General features: G+C 38.1%; 1 protein-coding gene across 1 annotated transcript in view; it reads left to right on the forward strand.

Moving 5' to 3' along the window:
* Positions 1 to 18198, forward strand: part of LOC127630272 (1,4-alpha-glucan-branching enzyme-like) — a 234992-nt gene that overhangs the window by 188278 nt on the left and 28516 nt on the right. The window contains exon 15 of the mRNA XM_052107764.1: positions 13277 to 13394. Within this exon, the coding sequence (XP_051963724.1) occupies positions 13277 to 13394 (118 nt within the window). The remainder of the gene's footprint in view (positions 1 to 13276; positions 13395 to 18198) is intronic.

The following is an 18198-nucleotide window of genomic DNA, read 5'->3' on the forward strand; positions in this document are numbered from 1 at the left end:
TTTTAATTTTGTCAGTCATGGGGCTGGATCTTGCTGTTAATTTATCTTCTATAAATTGTATTACTCCAGTATTAAGTGGCAAATCGTAGTTAAATATTTCAGATTGTTAAGTCAATCGTGTTGTGTGACATGTCATTGAATTAAATATTGCACTTCTATATCACATTGGAATGTCATAATTAGCATTGACCACAATAATAATGTTCTATTGCTTTATGTGCAGAATAAGGCTACAATGGTTTCAGTATTTTTTAAACAGTTTTAGTTGTTTCCACAGATGAAGGGCAGGTTCAGTGAGAGCTGGTCAAGAGATACAGGTAATAGAAACACAATATGCCCCTGGTGCAGGAAATACATCTATTTATTACAATTTAGACACAATTTAGGCCTAAATGCATAGCCGTGGGTGATGTGCGCATAGAAACCCATGTACAAGGGATGGAAAGCAGAATAAAACACAATCAACCACTCATATTGACAAGACAGCAATATCTAGGCTGAACAAAAAATGCTTTCTCTAAAATGTGTATATTGCATGCTTATTTATAGGTACATTAATTTACTTTCATGTCTAAATTGACATACATTATGCAAACTAAAGATAGTCACCTTATAACAATTTTGAAATAACTTTTAAAGTCACCAAAAGTTCTATAGTAATATCACAGGAATGCAACAATAAGCTACTCAACTTCCTGTTTTTACAGTGTCTGGCAAAGATACACAGTACTTACATACATTATATAACATTAAATCAGCAGTATTTGCAGTATTAAAGTAATAATGACTCGCAGGCAGAGGGTCCCTTGATGAAGCCTAGTCTCTCACTAAGTGAGGTGAGTTTGTTATGTTTCTTTGAAATAAAAGGGAGCCAATCATAACTAACTTCCTGGAAGAGGGAACGGCCAATTATATTTGAGGTTTCACACAAAACAGCAAGAGCCCACCTCACAACTGACAAAATTAAAAGGTGTTCAAATCATTCTCCAAACTTTGCTTGCGCAGCAGATGTTTCTCACGCAAGTGTCAATAATGTGAGCAAGAGTTCAAAACTTAAAACTATTGTCATTGATTTGCCTCCATATATTTCACCTGAATGTGCAACATTGCTTGAATATTACTGCTTTCTCAATAATCCCCATTATGCTGCAAATGTCTGACTGTGAATATCTTAATATCATTTTGAGGCTGTTATTGCCACACTAATCTGGACTAGAGCTCTGTACATTTTTGGGTCAAAAACGCGTGTCCACTATCTGTGCTGGTTTGATGCTTCAAAAAGCGTTTTTCTTGGGGAGAAACCAGCTTTTAGATGTAAACAGCTGAGAAGCATCTGAAATAGCTGTCATTATTACCGCGAGAGGAAAACACGCAGGTGAATTTGCCTAGCATTGCAGCATGTGTTTGTGTGTCAGTGAGGCAAGTGTGTTCGACCGATGGGACTTAAAGCAGAGCATCCAATTAGAGCAGAAGACAGATGAAAGTACAACTCCGTGTCTGAAGAGGTAAACACGTCCAACCCAACAAGTCCAGAGTGCTTTTTCATTATGCTCCAGCCATTTCACACATGCGCCAGCTCAGACACATATCTATCTATGTATGTATGTCTATATACATTGGCCCCCAAAAGTCTCCATTCACCTTAATTATGTGAAAAGAGCAGCCACGACATTCTTTAAAATTAACCCTTTGTATTCCAAAGATCAGTCTTGAGTGATCCGTTCACAAGTCGTCAGGCAGATCACCATTTAAATCTGGTAGCACCAGGTGTCTAATATGCGTCTCCTGTGACCACAGAGAGGGTCTCTGATTTCCTAAATGCATAAATTACTTACTACGCCAGTGTCTCACTGTATGGTAAAAAAAATAGCACACACACAAAGGTGATATAAAATGGCACTAAATATCGAAACGCTGTTGCTTTTGAATATACTTCCAAATTGTAATTTCACTGCAGAAGTGCTCATTTGTTATTTTAGTCCAGCAATATATTAACTGAGCATTGGATGTGCTGGTTTCACATGATGGCATTGCATGTTTACATCAAGTAAAACAGACGATTATTTGTAAATAAAAAACACTTATGACCCCGTTCTTCACACAATGCTCTCTTATGATGCCTAAACACTTTTAATATGGTGCATGACTTGTAAGGTGATATGTTTTTACATAACCAAGTCCAAAAGCTTGTTCAAATGCAATTAAACTGTGTGGTAGCTCAACTGTGCTTTGCATGCAAGTTTCAGCTTAGCATGCAAATCGACACGTGAGCCGAAAGTATCATAGAAGAACCACGAAATGACGTGGTTTCTTCAGAAGTTGCATTTTTTTGTCACATTTGCTTTTTCTGACACTATCAGTTAGGTTTAGGGTAGGGAGGTTTTGTTGATATAAATCTTAATAGGGCATTAACGTTCTAAACCTTCTGTGTTTGGGAGAATATTTAAGTGCAGTTGTATGCATGCATTTGCCTAATTGCATGCTGAAAAGATTTTTAACACCTATTCATAATACATTGCAACCAACTACCAGCAGCTGTCAAATATCCCCACCTACTGTTTGAGCCGAATTCTACATGAGTGGTGTCAAACACACAGTGGATGAGTCCAATCTAACCCATGCGGCAGCATTCGGCACTTGCTGTTTCATGCTTTTCATCTGAAATTGGATCTGTGAATGACACGTTCACATGGCAGCCTAGTTAATTTTGCCCACTCATGGCAATTATAAAAACATGGATGATGGACATATGCAAGGAAAATATTTAGAGGGGGGGGTCATTTTATAGGCTACTGAATACTATGCTTCTTATGATTTCTATGCCGATATTTCCCCCACATTGAAAATGGAATTGCATATTTTTGCCTATTTTGGGGATGTAAGTGGCTTATTTTTGGGTTTGTTTCTCTTGTGGGATTTGGCAACACTGGAACTGGTATATCTCCCACCCTTAGCTCAGATTACTGTCATTTGAAAAAGAAAAGTTATTTTATTTCATTCTAACCGGTTAATATTTGAACATGAAAAACATTTCGTTTTTAGTTACTGAGTACAGCGACTAGTGACCTCAAGCGAGGCAGTGTGAACAGGGTTTAAGGGTTTACACAGAAATGTCATTGCATTTGATAGACATTTTTGCTTAGACTCATGTCCACATCATTTGACAGTTGCAAACCTCACATTTTGGTAAACAAGTGTAAACCGAAACTTTAAAGTCAAACATAAAACTTCAGGGATCAGAAAGTGATCATAAATGTAGATTTCTGACATTTTAAGGCATTAAAAAGTCTCTCCTATGTCCTTTCAGTGGGACGAGCAGCTATTTTGTCTTTTAGACTTTTTCTCTTCTTTCAAAAAACGAAGACAAAGTTTCCCCTGAGTTAAGCTCTCTACCACAAACACGAGCTATTAAAATTCTGTCGACATCAGCTTTTGACAGGAGCTCAAACCCCCCATGTATTTTTTTTTCCTCCAATCTTTGTCTCTCAATGGGCGCGTTCCATTCAGTTGGTTGGAGTATTGTGAATCCCAGTTGGGTATCATGAAAGCTCTTCCTGTCAGACCTGATGTGTCTTTGATACACTGCGTGCCAATAGGCGTCTGCGATTGTGTCAGGTCATCATTCTCTCCATTATCTGTCAGGGGCATTTACCTGGACGCCATTCTAAATAATTCAACCATATCAGCATTCCTCCTTGAATATATAACAGGCTTGTCCTCGGGCAAAACTGCCATATGTTTCGCAACAGAAAGACTTGCTCGATGACTTCATAGAAAGAAAGCTTTATGTATCTGAGAAATGATGGAACGCAAAATAAATACATATAGACAAGGCTCAGGAGGAACACAGGGGATGGTATGGGTATGCTATTAGTTATTGGTTGTGTGCGAGTCATGTGAGAACATGGTTGTGAGTTACTGTATGTATACTGTTTATAGTGGCCCCAACTATTTTAAACCACTCTTAAAATATATGAATGTCATTGCATTTGATAGCAAATATATCAGGTTATGTATTTATTTTAAAGAAAGATAGCAAAAGCATACTATTCAAGCAAAACTATTTCAAAAGAAGGTTTTCTTTTTACCAAAATTAAGTATTTGGACACTTTCTGGTTGTCAAACTTTGTGGAACTAACTTCAAGCATCCACTAAAAATCACCTTGACACCAGACTCTGGTATTTGTTTGCACACGTCACATGATTTTTACAAAAAAAAAAAAATTTTTTTTTTATCCAATGCAATGACATTCAGATATGTTTAACCCTTGTGTAGTGTTTATTTGTGCTAACACCTTTTGTGTTCCCGGTCAAAAATGTTAATAATTAAAAATATATATATATATATCATTATGGAATAAATGAATAACCACTTGCTTGATCTAAACATAATTGATCAATTTAAAGCTTAGAATCTGGACTTTACAATGCCTACAGCTTATCCAACCCATTCTTAAATAATGCTGACAAATTAGAACTGTTTTGTTCTCAAAGTTTCCAATTTATCACAACAATTATATTCAGAGTTGGTAAAAACAATGAAAAAAGTTGAGGTAGCCATGTGTTATATATCGTTGGAAAGGTCTCAGTTAGTAAAATGCAATGAGAAACTGCAGTGAATTGTATGAAATTCCAACTGATGAGCCAAAACATTATGACCACTCATAGGGTTGCAAAGGGGCGGATCTGTAGAATAAGATTAGAAAAACACTTGTAAAAACACAAATGCAATGCCATGCACAGATATATAAAAAGTTAGCTAAACAATTGGAATTTTCTGGAATGGTAAAAGATATTTTACAGTTAATACTGGACAAATGAATAGAAATAGGCTAGATAAATAGAAGAACACTCCTCAATCAGCATGCTAAATCAAACTATAACCTACTTTCTTGTATGATAACAGAAAACTGGCTAGCAGAAGAAACAGCATCATAGTTGAGCTAGCTAGCACCCTGATAGCTAGCCTCTTAAATTGTCAATGAAATGGTGTTAGCTAGCTTACATTTAGTATATCTGATGGCTAGCTAGCTACTGTTCCCTGTTATAGGCTAACTTGTAATTTTGCTAATTTCTCATTTATTCCCATTAATTCATGTTAATTCTCATATATTCCTGTTAATTCCCATGGAAAGTTTACAACTTTGAAAATTCCCAGAATTTTGCAACCCTAACTACTCACAGGTGAAGCAAATAACATTGATCATCTCCAAACAAGGCCACATGTCAATGTCTCGGTAGATTAGAAGGTAGGCAAACAATCCGTTCTCATGGCCAACATGTATAATGCAGGAGAAATGGGTAGGAGTAAAGACCTGAATGACTTTGACAAGGGCCACATTTTTATGGCCAGACAACTTGATCAGAGCATCTCTGAAATGGCAAAGCTTGTGGGGTGTGCCCGGTCAGCAGTGGTGAGTACCTAGAGTCCAAGGCGGGACAAACCACAAACTGGCAACAGGGTGTTGGGTGCCCAAGGCTCATTGATTCATGAGGGCAACGAGGCTGTCCCATCTGGTCCAAACCGGCAGAAGGTCTACTGTGGCACAAGTCACAGAACATTTTTATTGTGTTTACATGAGGAATGTGTCACAACACACAGTGCATCACACTCTGCTGCGGATGGGACTGTGAAGCTGCAAACCCGTCCGCGTGCCCATGATGACCCCTATCCACCGTCGAATGTGCCTTCAATGGGCATGCGAGCATCTGAACTGGACCTTGGAGCAGTGGAAGCTGGGAAACCCTGGGTCTGACCATTCATGTGGACATAAATTTGACATATGCCACCTACCTAATCATCATTGCAGACCAGGTACACCCCTTCATGGGAATGGTATTCAAGAGTTATACCTTATAATACCTTTGAATAAGAGTTCAATGTGTTGCCCTGGCCCCAAACTCCCCAGATCTCAATCCGAGTTTGATCTATGGCAACTCCAGGACTTGAAGGATCTGCTGCTAATGTTTTAGTGCCAGATACCACAAGGTGCCTTCAGTGGTCTTGTAGAGTCCATGCCTCATCAAGTTGGTGCTGTTTTGGCAGTACACAGAGGACCAACAGCATATTAGGCTGGTGGTCATAATGTTTGGCTCATCAGTGTATAATTAACAGGATTGTGTTCTTATCATGTTTTTCCTTATTACTTACTGAAAAATACTTATGACATAGAAAGCGACATATCATAACTTACAACAGATTATACCGATTCAAACGAGCCCAAACACAACATAATATCACAAGCAGATCTTGAAATATTTCTGAGGAATTTGTGTGTGCAAATACACATCCACATATGTGCTCATCTATAGGATTGGTATACTCCTCAACACTTAAAATTTCTGTATTTTGTAGTCTAATCCATTCATTTTTAACGGCCAGTCACTTGGGAACTCCGAACACAGGTGTAACAAGGTAAAATAAAAACAATACAATTTTATGAAAATTATCTTATAAATTAAAAAATGGTGTGTTTAGATTGTGTGTTCAGACTTTGTGAACAAAGTCATGGAATTTTATTGTGACTGGGTGAAATAAACTACAGTTTTCAGAAGAAAACTTTTGACAGGAGCACAATATAAGGGTTAACGATGATTTAAGTACCCAGTTACTATTTGGGGCCACTCAGATTATAAGGTAGGCCGATCTACGGATAAACCATTAACATGGCCTGGATAAAACTAAAATGCTAGTTTGAGACACCTTATTTGTTTGTTTCTTTTGCTCAGATTTTGGTACAAACAAGGATTCAAGATGCTGCTGAATTGATGCACAGTACAAGAGGCTTCATTTTAAAAATGTGTTCTGGTTTTGAACGCTTAATAATATCAAATACCACCGCCATTCAGCCGCAAGACCTGTGTGCCCCTTAGAGCGAGGCTCAATATTGCGACCCTCGTCCAGTCATGATCATCTACACATTTTCTTCAGGTCATCAATGCCTGACTGTCCTTAGACCTCTTGTCCTCAACTTTTCCTCATGTGAACAAATTGTCTTTGATCCTAGAAACTCCCTTTGTTCAGCAAGTCTTCGCTGATTACAGTGTTGTGCCGCCAGCGCTGCCTGGCCTGCGAGACAAGCATCTGTAAGCGCTAACAAAAGCATAATTGCTAAAAGCCTCGAACTGCCAATTTGTGCTGGAGAGCCACTGCTGTTACATGAGCATGCTTGCCAGGGAACATTGAATTAACCGTTCTGGGTCTTGTACATTGCTTGCTTTTGCACTTGTCTGCACACACAATAATGTTTTAGGAGTAAATTCTCTAAACAGTTGCAGCACATTTGCGCACAATAGTTCAGCGCAAAAACCTCTCTTAATTCTCTAAACAGCTGCAATCCAGTTTAACTAGATGCTAAAATGTGCTTATAGTGCTGCGCCTTAAAAGTGCTGTTTTCACTGAAATAAGTGTACTCCGATATCTTACTGGTCACTGTGACAGCACTAGATTGTGTAAACAGCAAACAAATATGTTACACATTCTTTGATCAGCCAATCAGAAGACTTTGATGTGCTTTCTGCCTGTCAATCAATTTGCGTGTTCTCGTAGTGTAGTCGTTGAAGCGGTTCATTCATGTATAACGTGTGCTGTTTTGCAACCAAGAGAAGATGCATTGCTGCTCTACTGTTTGGTGTTGGTCTCAATGCTATGTTTGGAGGGCGGTGTTTTGGAAAGATAACGGCTCAGTTGAAGTTCCAGAATGGCTAAAATAGTTTACAGCACCTTTAAAGGTGCACTAAGTAACTTTTGCGTTGTGTCATCTTAGACCTAGAGTGACACCTAGCGGCATGGATGCAGCATAATTCAAAATCAATAGTTTTTTGTTACAGATGCCATTGTAGAAATTCACTATACACAGACAGCCATGATTAATTGAATCCATGAGTGAAAGTGTAGTATTTGAAGAGTAGTAGTATTTGGATGGTCATGTGATTCTAACATGGTAGCCCCCATGTAAAATACAAAACCGCTTTTATAAGGTTACTGATATGACTGGAATCTTCATCTCATGTGATTAAAATTACTATTAATTTCTTTAGGAGTAAAACTTAACTTCTTTTCCGTGTAAACACACTACATTTCTATGTAAACTAGGCGCATTATACATTGTGATTTATTCTCAAAATGGTCAAAGTGGTTGAGCAATGCTGTACAATCCCAGTAAAGAATTCCAGTTTGTGTAAGTCAGTTGCGTCTTCCTCAACCTAGCACTCAGAAGCAATGCACTTGTTTGAGAATTGGGCCGGCTTTTGTTGATTTTGCGCTGTTGCCTGATTTGCATAATCCCTTCAGCGAATGGCCCGCAATTAACAGCGCAAGACAGTTTGTGCAGATAAATGGCACTTTCAGTGAATGCAATTCAAAAGTAATACACAAAAGTTCAGGAATTGTGACGTTTTTGCTGGTGCATTTGTGCCGTTTTATGATTTGCATAATTCCTTTAGTTCTTCAGCGCAGATGGTGCATGCAGCATAAATGGCTCTTTCGTGCCATTTTCATCGGTGCGTTTGTGCTGTAACCTGATTTGCAAAATTTCCTCAGTGAATAGGGCACAAAAAACAGTGCAGACAGCATGGCCAGATAACCGGCACTGTCAGTGAATGCAATTTTGAAAACATAACGCCACATTTCGGGAACTGCAACTTTTTGTCAGCACATTTGTGCTGTTGCCTGATTGCTTAATTCTTTAGTTCTCCAGCTCAGACAATATGTGCAGATAAATTGTGCTTTCAACAGGCGCAGTTCAGAAGTGATGCCAAAGTTCAGGAATTGTGCCATTTCTATTGGTGCATTTGCACTGTTACCTGATTTGCATAATTGCTAGAGTGAATCGGGCGCAACAACAGTGCAGACAGCATATGCAGATAAGTTTTCGTTTTCACAGGACACAATTCAGAAGTGGCGCACAAGTTCATAAATTGTGCCGTTTTTGTTGCCGTGTTTGCACTGTTGCCCGAATTGCATAATTCCTTAAGAGAAATGGTTGCAAAAAGTGAGCAGACAGTTTGTGCAGATAAACAACAGGTTTGGGAATTGTGCCTTTTTTTTTTCGTGTTTGCGCTGTTGTCTGATTTACAGAATTCCTTTAGTGAATCAGGTGCAAAAACAGCCCAGAGAGTGCATGCAAAGAAACGGTGCTTTCAGCAGAAGTTATTCAGAAGTGACGCACAGGTTTTATAATTGTACCGTTTTTGTAGGTGCCTAAAGGAATTCATAAGTCATAATTCCTTTAGTGAATCAGGTGCAAAAACAGTGCTGACAGCTCACGCAATTAAACAACGCTTTCAGAGGCCACAGTTAGTTCTTCTTGAATTCCCGCTTTGTATTTTTGGCACACCCTCATACACACTGTGTTCTGTGCTGCCTGTCTATATACTTGGGTCCTGGTTGACATTCATACGCATCTAATGGGAATGGGAGGTATTGATCAATGCATGGATGTTTAAGGTACACTTCCTCTTTGCCTTCTGGATGTGTTTCTCTCTCTCTCTCTCTCTCTCTCTCTCTCTCTTCTCTTCACTCCCAGTTGAGGTCTTTTTATGGATCTCAGACATGGCGTCCGTGTGAATTCACAGGGGGCGGAACTGATATTCTGCAAAACAGCACTTCCTGCATACTTCTCTTGTCTGGTGCTCTTCTACATCAAATGTTGGCATCGATAATAACATTATCAGTTTCTGAAAGGCTTGGAAATGCAGGCAGACCTATTTTTTGGCTCCTCTTTAGACATTAGTGATAAAGTTATGAGCACATAACTCAAATCAAGGCTTCTATCAGGGTCAGAAATTAACCAGGACTTGGGGCAAAAATGCCATAGATATTTAAAATATTATGGTGTTAGACATTTTTGTGACCATTTAAATGTATTCATTCAATTGAAGTATTTGACATGCATTTTAGAAAAATATGCCCTAATTAAGGAAAAAAAATGCAGCTGAAAATCATATTTAATTTGAATAATATGATGATGATAATTCTCTGAATGTCTTGAAATGGTTTCAACATTGTGTCATACAATTGTATGCTGCACCAGGGGGTAATGCTTTTACATGCTAATGCTAATGGCTCAGTTTTGAACTGAAGTGAACTATTTATTTGCTATGAAATCCAAAGGCCTTTTTGAATCACATAATAAATTTAGTTTAGTTAAATTCTATTGAGATTTTGCCCAAACATAGACTAAGCTTTAATCTAAAGATGAATATTAGGTCACAAGGAGAATCTAGCTTTTTAGCCATCTAGCTAGCACGCTAATGTGTCGAAAGAAAACACGCCAAAGATTGGTTTGCTTGAGTGGCCATCGGGGGATTCTGAGACAATATATTTATTAAATCATTGATTAAGGTGTGTAATGTGTTATTATTTGTGTCTTAGTTTTGTTTAGTTAATAGCATTTTGACACAGGGATGCTTTTCACTAAAGAACACATCATTTCAATAGTTTCTTTCTAAAGTATTTTTCTACACTGATGTCTATATTTCAGTAATATTAAGTAAGAATATATTCAATCAGCTTATAGTTTATTTATTGCTATAGCCAATGTGCCCCAAATTTACCAATTTACCAGGGTTTAGCTATTTTATTTAGCATTTTCATCTTAGTTGGTGCCTTACGGTAGCAATTGCTGGAATGCAAAATTAACTAAATGGGCTTGTTTGGCACTAATATGCCTAACACTAAACAGAAGGTGTTTTGGGCTGTTTGTTGCACTTAAGGAAAGCTTAAGCACACACTTTAATTTTTGATATCTATACAGACAGTAAACAACTTAAATGAAGCATCCGTTAATTCAAAAATACCACATCAGATCATTGTGTTTCTCATACTCTTTTCTCAATAACATATAAATATATATGAATAGATAATAGAAATATCCATAACAAAGGGACTTTGTTCTATCAGTGAGAGAATCCAATGCAAATAGAAGTTTGGGGTAGTAGGGTCAGGGCATCTATTGCACTCATTAACAATACGCAGAGCAACACTTCTTTTTAATCATAGCTATCAAAGCTGGCAAGCTGGCAATAAAAGCCAAGTGTGCTCCAGCTCTGGGGCAGAGTACGAGAGCGTTTGAGGATAAGACGAAGACACACCGCTAGCCCATGGGATAGGAGATGATTATTCAAGCAGCCAATTAGATGCCTGTGTGCATGTTTGTTACATCTCACAACTGTTTAAACCACTGAGGAGTGGAGGTAAACAGAGATAAAGTGAGATATGTGTGTATATACAGTACACTCTGCATTCAGAAAGTATTCAGACCCCTTAATTGTTTTTTCACATTTTGTTATGTTGCAACCTTAGGCTAAAATGATTTAAATTCTATATTTATTCACATCAATTTACACTCAATAGATTGAGTACCCCATAATGAAAAAGCAAAAATCGGATTTTGTTTATAACTTTGCAAATTTTTTATAAAGAAGAAAAAAAAATATCCCACTGACATAAGTATTCAGACCCTTTGCTATGACACTTGAAATTTTGCTCCAGTGCATCCCATTTCTCTGGATCATCTTTGAGATGTTTCTACACTTTGATTGAAGTCCACCTGAGGCAAATTCAATTGATTGGACATGATTTGGATAGGCACACACCTGTCTAGGCACACTCCCTGGCCTGAGAGAACGAGGGAGGAATGTGACAGGGCGGAGGGCGGGCCGGATTGTAATGCTACACACCCGGCCCCTAATTAGGCCAATCAAGCCTCAGATAGGGATGAAGGCTGACTGGAGACTGCAGTGGGACAGAGAGAGAGAGAGGTTTATGGGCAGCTATCCAACACCTTTGTGTGTGTCTGTCTTTTTGTTTCAGTTCCTTATTAAAATATTATTTATATCTTCAAGCCAGTTCTCACCTCCTTCTTTCCATTAATTCCTTTACAGAAACTTTCAGTCATATTCATATATGTACTGTATATCAGTAACCAATTTGATGCATGTTGTACATTTTTACACCTTCAAAATAGCATGTCTTCAAAAAATATGTACGAATTAATTAACCCAGTGTGGTCCACGTTTCCTGCTCTTTCCGACAAATTATTGAACGTGACATACGCGTAATAACCACTTAAGTGGGAAGTAGAATGATTTAGACAGCACATGAAGGCAGCAATAGTTACAAAAAACATTATTGATTACTGTAGAGTATAATGAATATTACAATTTGAAGGAAAAAGTTGGGAAATTATTTTAAAACCATTTTTGATGGAGTTTATATTGATTTTGAGTGCCGGTGTCTCTAGAAAAAAAGGAAATACCTGACATTGATTCATTTACTATGGAGTCTTGTCTGCTCCATCACAGTAAGGAAAGACTAAGAAGATTTTTAACACTTTATATATTGATTTAAAAATGGATCATCCGATTAATCGTTTATTAGCTTTTTTTTCTTTTCTTTGGCTTCTATCTTGCTTCTAAATCGAGCAACTCTGTAATTTGCCATTTTAGGGGCAATGGCTCTATTGTCATTTTTTTTAGCCTAGAGTCATGGCATACTTGAATTATTAAAAGTTGAAACCTGTAACAGAAAACTTTCCTGATGCTCTTGCTGGAATTTTCCTGACATTTGTCCACTTTTTGGGTAAATAACATAGAACTTAAAACACAACAGCATGACATAGATTTCCAGTTTCCACCCAAATGTGTTTGCATTATTCATTTATGCACACTTTTTCTCTGTCAAAGGTATTTCTTATTCTGGTCATGAGTCTAGTCAATTACTTTTTGTAATATTTAATTTAGTCAGTGTAGCACAGGAAATTGTGTGTGTGCACGTTTGGTGTTGTTTGAAACCATTTTTGATTGAATACATTATTAATATTTTGAAATGGATAAATAATTCTGCCTTGAATTGTTGATGTGGTGGCTCATCGGTTTTGGTGCCCATGTTTATATGGGAAAAATGTGTTTCATTGTCTCAGAGGAGCTCAAAGCAATCAGTAGATTTTTACTCGCAGTGCAGCTTTGCATTTTGAGGAGTAGAGGAACTTCTCTAGAGGGTGGACAGCTAGTTCGCATCCAGAACACTTCAGAGTGGACAACATCAGGATGTAATGACTATGCATTTCTTATGTCCATTGTTTGGCATATAAAGACCATTGGGTTAAAGCATTTTGATTGATTGATTTATTTGATACCTATATTCATTGTCCTTATGCATCACAATTCAGAGAGTACAAAAAGACCATATTTCACTGTATAATCTTATAATGTTTCATTCCCATTATGTTTTCAATAACTCCTCTTTGAATTCCTTAACCATACCCTCCTCCAGATACAAGATCAAACTGGACTCAGATGAAATTCATTATGGAGGCCATGGCAGACTGGACCACAACACAGATTTCTTCACTGAGCCAATGGCATTCAACGGTCAACCCAACTCTATGCTGGTATGCACAGAATAGTATATGTTTCTATACAGCAAACCAAACCATATGCCATAAATAAGACCACACGGAATCAATCTGTGGAAAGGATGTAAATTGAAAAGAGTAAAATGTGTTAAATGGATCTAAACACTTTTATTAGTAGCTAAAAACATTTTGAGATTAGAAAATATTTCATAAATGAACATACACAGGATGTGGAATGTGTAGATCTTTAGAATTCGTCATTTAAATTCTACAAGCATAGAGTCCGTGTAAGGGTAGCCACATCATACCATACTATACAAACTTTATTCAAGTCAAGTCATTTTTATTTGTATAGTGCTTTTCACAACACACATTGTTTCAAAGCAGCTTTACAGACAATCATGCAACTGTAATATCTATAAAGCCTTAAGAGTCATAATTGTGTAGATGATTAAGTATGATTTTAAATTGTGTATAAAAATAAATACTTAAATAATAATTGTATTTAGAACCCCAGTGAGCAAGGTCTACCTTAAATCCAAGGTTCAGGCAGTGGCATGTAGTATTCCATGTCTTATGGTTAGAGTTGGCATCAGTTAATCTTCTAAAGTCCATCATAATAGACTGAAGTGAGGTCTGGCTGGCACTGGCTGCATTTAGTCATCATCACTCAGAGACATGTAGCAGTGGAGTCTGACACCAAGCAGTAACAGAGCTGGATCTGCTCTGCTAACCTTGAGATATGAATCCAGTGGTTGAGACAGGGAAACAAATTGAATAATATTATCGTAGATGTCATTGCATTTTTTGCAAAGTTATAGATCATGATATATATTTCTGGTTCCTGCAAACCTAACTAAAGCAGCCTAATTTTGAGTTGAAGGATAAATTAGTTGTATGCCTGGATAAACAAATGAGTCTTTAGTCTAGACTTAAACTGAGGGAGTGTATCTTTATCTTGAACAGTGTTAGGGAGACTATTCCATACTTAAGGAGCTAAATGGAGTGGTGGTGGTGCAGTGGGCTAAAGCACATAACTGTAATCAGAAGGTCGCTGGTTCCATCCCCACAGTCACCACCATTGTGTCCTTGAGCAAGGCACTTAATTCCAGGTTGCTCCGGGGGGGATTGTCCCTGTAATAAGTGCACTGTAAGTCACTTTGGATAAAAGCGTCTGCTAAATGCATAAATGTAAATATAAATATGAATAGGATCGACCTCCTTTTGTGGATTTTGATATTCTAGGAACTATTAACAGGCCAGAATATAGTGATGGATTATAGTGTTGTAGAAGATCACTTAAGTACTGCAGAGCTTGACCATTCAAAGCTTTGTATGTAGTTAACAGAATTTTTTAATTAATATGAAATTTAACAGGTAGCCAATGTAACGATGATAAAATGGGGCTAATATGATCATATTTCTTGGTTCTCGTCAGCACTCTGGCTGCTGCATTTTGAACCAGTTGAAGTTTATTTGTTGATCATGCTGGACATCCTCCCAATATTACATATTGTAATGCATTACAATAATCTAGTCTTGAGGTCATTCATGAACACATTAATTTGTTTTTCGTCATCAGCAACAGAAAGCATGTGTCGTATCAATATTTCTTAGGTGGAAGAATGATGTTTTCTGATGTTTTTGGTCCAACAATTAGTACCACTGTTTTGTCGGAATTGAGTAGAAGGACATTTCTGACCATCCAGTCTTTGATTTCATTGATTCACTCAGCTAATTTGGAGATTTGGGAAATTTCGTCTGGTTTTGAAGAAATATAAAGTTGTGTATCGTCGGCATAACAGTGGAAACTTATTCCACGATTCCTGATAATATCTCTTAGGTGAAGCATATATAAGGAGAAAAGAAGAGGCCCTAAAACTGATCCCTGTGGCACTCCATACATAACTGTTGATTCAATTGACAATTCCTCATTTAAATAGACAAATTTCAAGGAACAAAATGTGGAATTTTGGTAAAAAATATTGTGAGTACAGTTTCGGGGAATGAATTGAGGAATTTTGGTCAAAAATACTAGAAAAGGTAGTGTTCTCCCAACTGTTCATTTCTACAATATCAACATCAACTTCATATGACAGAATTAAATCTAACATGTGATTATGCTGATGAGTTGGTCCTGTCACATTTTGTCTGACTCCAAGAGAGTTGAGAATATTGATAAATGCTAATCACAATGTGTCATATTCACTATCTATATGAATGTTGAATTCACCAACAATTAAAGCTCTATCCACATTAACTACTAGTTCAGATAGAAAATTAGCAAATTACGGGTCAGAATACGGCCCAGGTGATCTACATATTGTAGAAAGGGGCAAAAGACGACAGAATTTTTTATTTGTATCTGAAGTGGGGAGGATCGATTGGAAACCCTAACAGGAATGGGAGCGTGGTGTTGCTTTGCTGAGCGAGTATGCCACCGAGATGTCACCCAACTGCCTTGCTGCAGGGACTCTACAACCAGAGCCAAAGTGTGTGTGTTGTTCGCTGTACTACCCACATCCGAAACTACCGGGTTCTCTTTCTTACTGACCTCCACTAGCACTCTAACTCATTAATCTTCTCCGTCAGCCTCACTAATTCCTTACATTTATCACATGTAAATACCTCACTTTTGACAGAAGAAGCTATAGTTGTCAGAAAATGCAGAGGCAGGACCCAAACGCAGAGTGAAAAATAAAGGAATTTATTTATATACAAAACTAAATTAAAAAAAATTACTAAAACTCCCACAAGGGGGAAAACAAACAAGTCCAGGACTGACTGGACTGAATAAGGATGGGAAACCAGACTGATAAGAAACGAATTAGACCGACTGGAACACGAGACCAACACCAACTGAACAAACAAGACGAACTGGCACTGGACAGCAAACACGAGGAGACTAAAATAGCAGGTGACAAGACAGTGCAGGTGTGACTAAAAATGGGCAAAAAAGGCATGGTATGACGTAAGACACAGATACGCATGGCAATACAGAAACAAAACAAAGCCAACCTCAGCACAACATGAAGACAGCTCATGACCTGGGTGCGTAACGTAAGCACGATGAAGCACACCCGTGTTCGCGAGAGATAGAAACACTATTGACACGAGTGCATGCTGCCAAGATGACATAAGCACGATGCCCCCACATCAATAACAGACAGACATGGAGCACGAGTGTCCGGATCCCAACACAGACCCAGACAGGAGGTCAGGGTCCAGACACCGTGCTCCTGACATGAAACAAGGCGCACGACAGGGAATACAACCGAAAAAAAGACAGACAACAACAAAAGACAAACAGGGGACGATGATGACAGAATGACAAGAATGTGACAATAGTAAACATTTTGCATGTAATGCAGGAAGCAATAACATGAGCAGATGCCATGACTTACTGCAATTGTTTGTTGTTGTTGTTATGGTTGTTCTTGAGCGGCGAGAGTTTGAAATCTATGTGAATCCCTCACGCAATTGTTTGTTGTTATGATTGTTCTTGATAAGCGGTGCTTTGAGATCGATGCAAAAATCCGTGTAACACAGAGGAGAAAACATGTGCACGGTAAAATGCATCCAATTTAATCACAATAAAAATAGAAAGCTAATGCACACAGTTGAATCGCAATAACAGAATAATGTGGGAAAAAGCAATGCAAGCTGAAAAATGGCAGAGATTAAAGATTAAAAGCTGAAAACAGAAAAATAAGCAATGCTAAAAAAGCTAGCAGGCTTCAAACACAGACACAAGCTAGGTGCCAACAGGAACAGGAAGTGACAAGAGAGTGAGAGATTCAGTTCACATTTGCAGGAGAAAGGCACACTAAGGGGCTGCTCACACCGAACATGTTGCATCCATCCGCACTGTTCTTTTGTATTTTTTACCTATGTTAACATGCACTAGATGGGGGCCTGGGTAGCTCAGCGAGTATAGATCCTGACTACCACCCCTAGAGTCACGAGTTCAAATCCAGGGTGTGCTGAGTGACTCCAGCCAGGTCTCCTAAGCAACCAAATTGGCCTGGATGCTAGGGAGGGTAAAGTCACATGGGGTAACATCCTTGTGGTCACGATTAGTGGTTCTCGATCTCAATGGGGCGCGTGGTAAGTTATGCATGGATCAAGGAGCGTAGCATGAGCCTCCACATGCTGAGTCTCTGTGGTGTCATGCACATCAAGCCACGTGATAATATGCATGGATTGACGGTCTCAAAAGCGGAGGCAACTAAGACTTGTCCTCCGCCACCAGGATTGAAGCGAGTAATGGCGCCACCACGAGGACCTACCAAGTAGTGGGAATTAAGCATTCCAAATTGGGAGAAAAGGGGATCAATTTGGACATCCTTGACTTACCATACTTACTTTATTCAGTTTAGATTTACAGAAACAGTGCACACACTACTGAATGCAAATACATAGCCTAAAACGCACAATAAATGCATTGTGTGCAAGAAAGCTATTATCTGTTTCTGTTACTGTGACAAAATGATCTGTAACTGGATCTGTATTGGGATAGAAACGGCTGTGGATGTGGGTGTGGTTTAAGCCGGAAGTGCATCAAAACTAATTTTAAAATGTAACTTTCTTACATTTAGGCTATAGCTTCTGTATATAAAGTATGCCTCGGATAGGCGCATTTAAATAATATTATTATTATATTTTTATTATTAATTATATTATTGATATATTCTTAATTTTTTCTCACCAGATGAAGCTGAATGTGTAGTCTACATAAACTGGTAATTCAGATATTAATATCTGCTGAAAAACATTTTTGTTTATGTCTGTAAAGTGTGCATGTAACAATGTTATTCTGGATGCACAAGGTGTCAAGGAA

The sequence above is a fragment of the Xyrauchen texanus genome, chromosome 36 (assembly GCF_025860055.1).
Source record: "Xyrauchen texanus isolate HMW12.3.18 chromosome 36, RBS_HiC_50CHRs, whole genome shotgun sequence".
NCBI lineage: Eukaryota > Metazoa > Chordata > Actinopteri > Cypriniformes > Catostomidae > Xyrauchen > Xyrauchen texanus.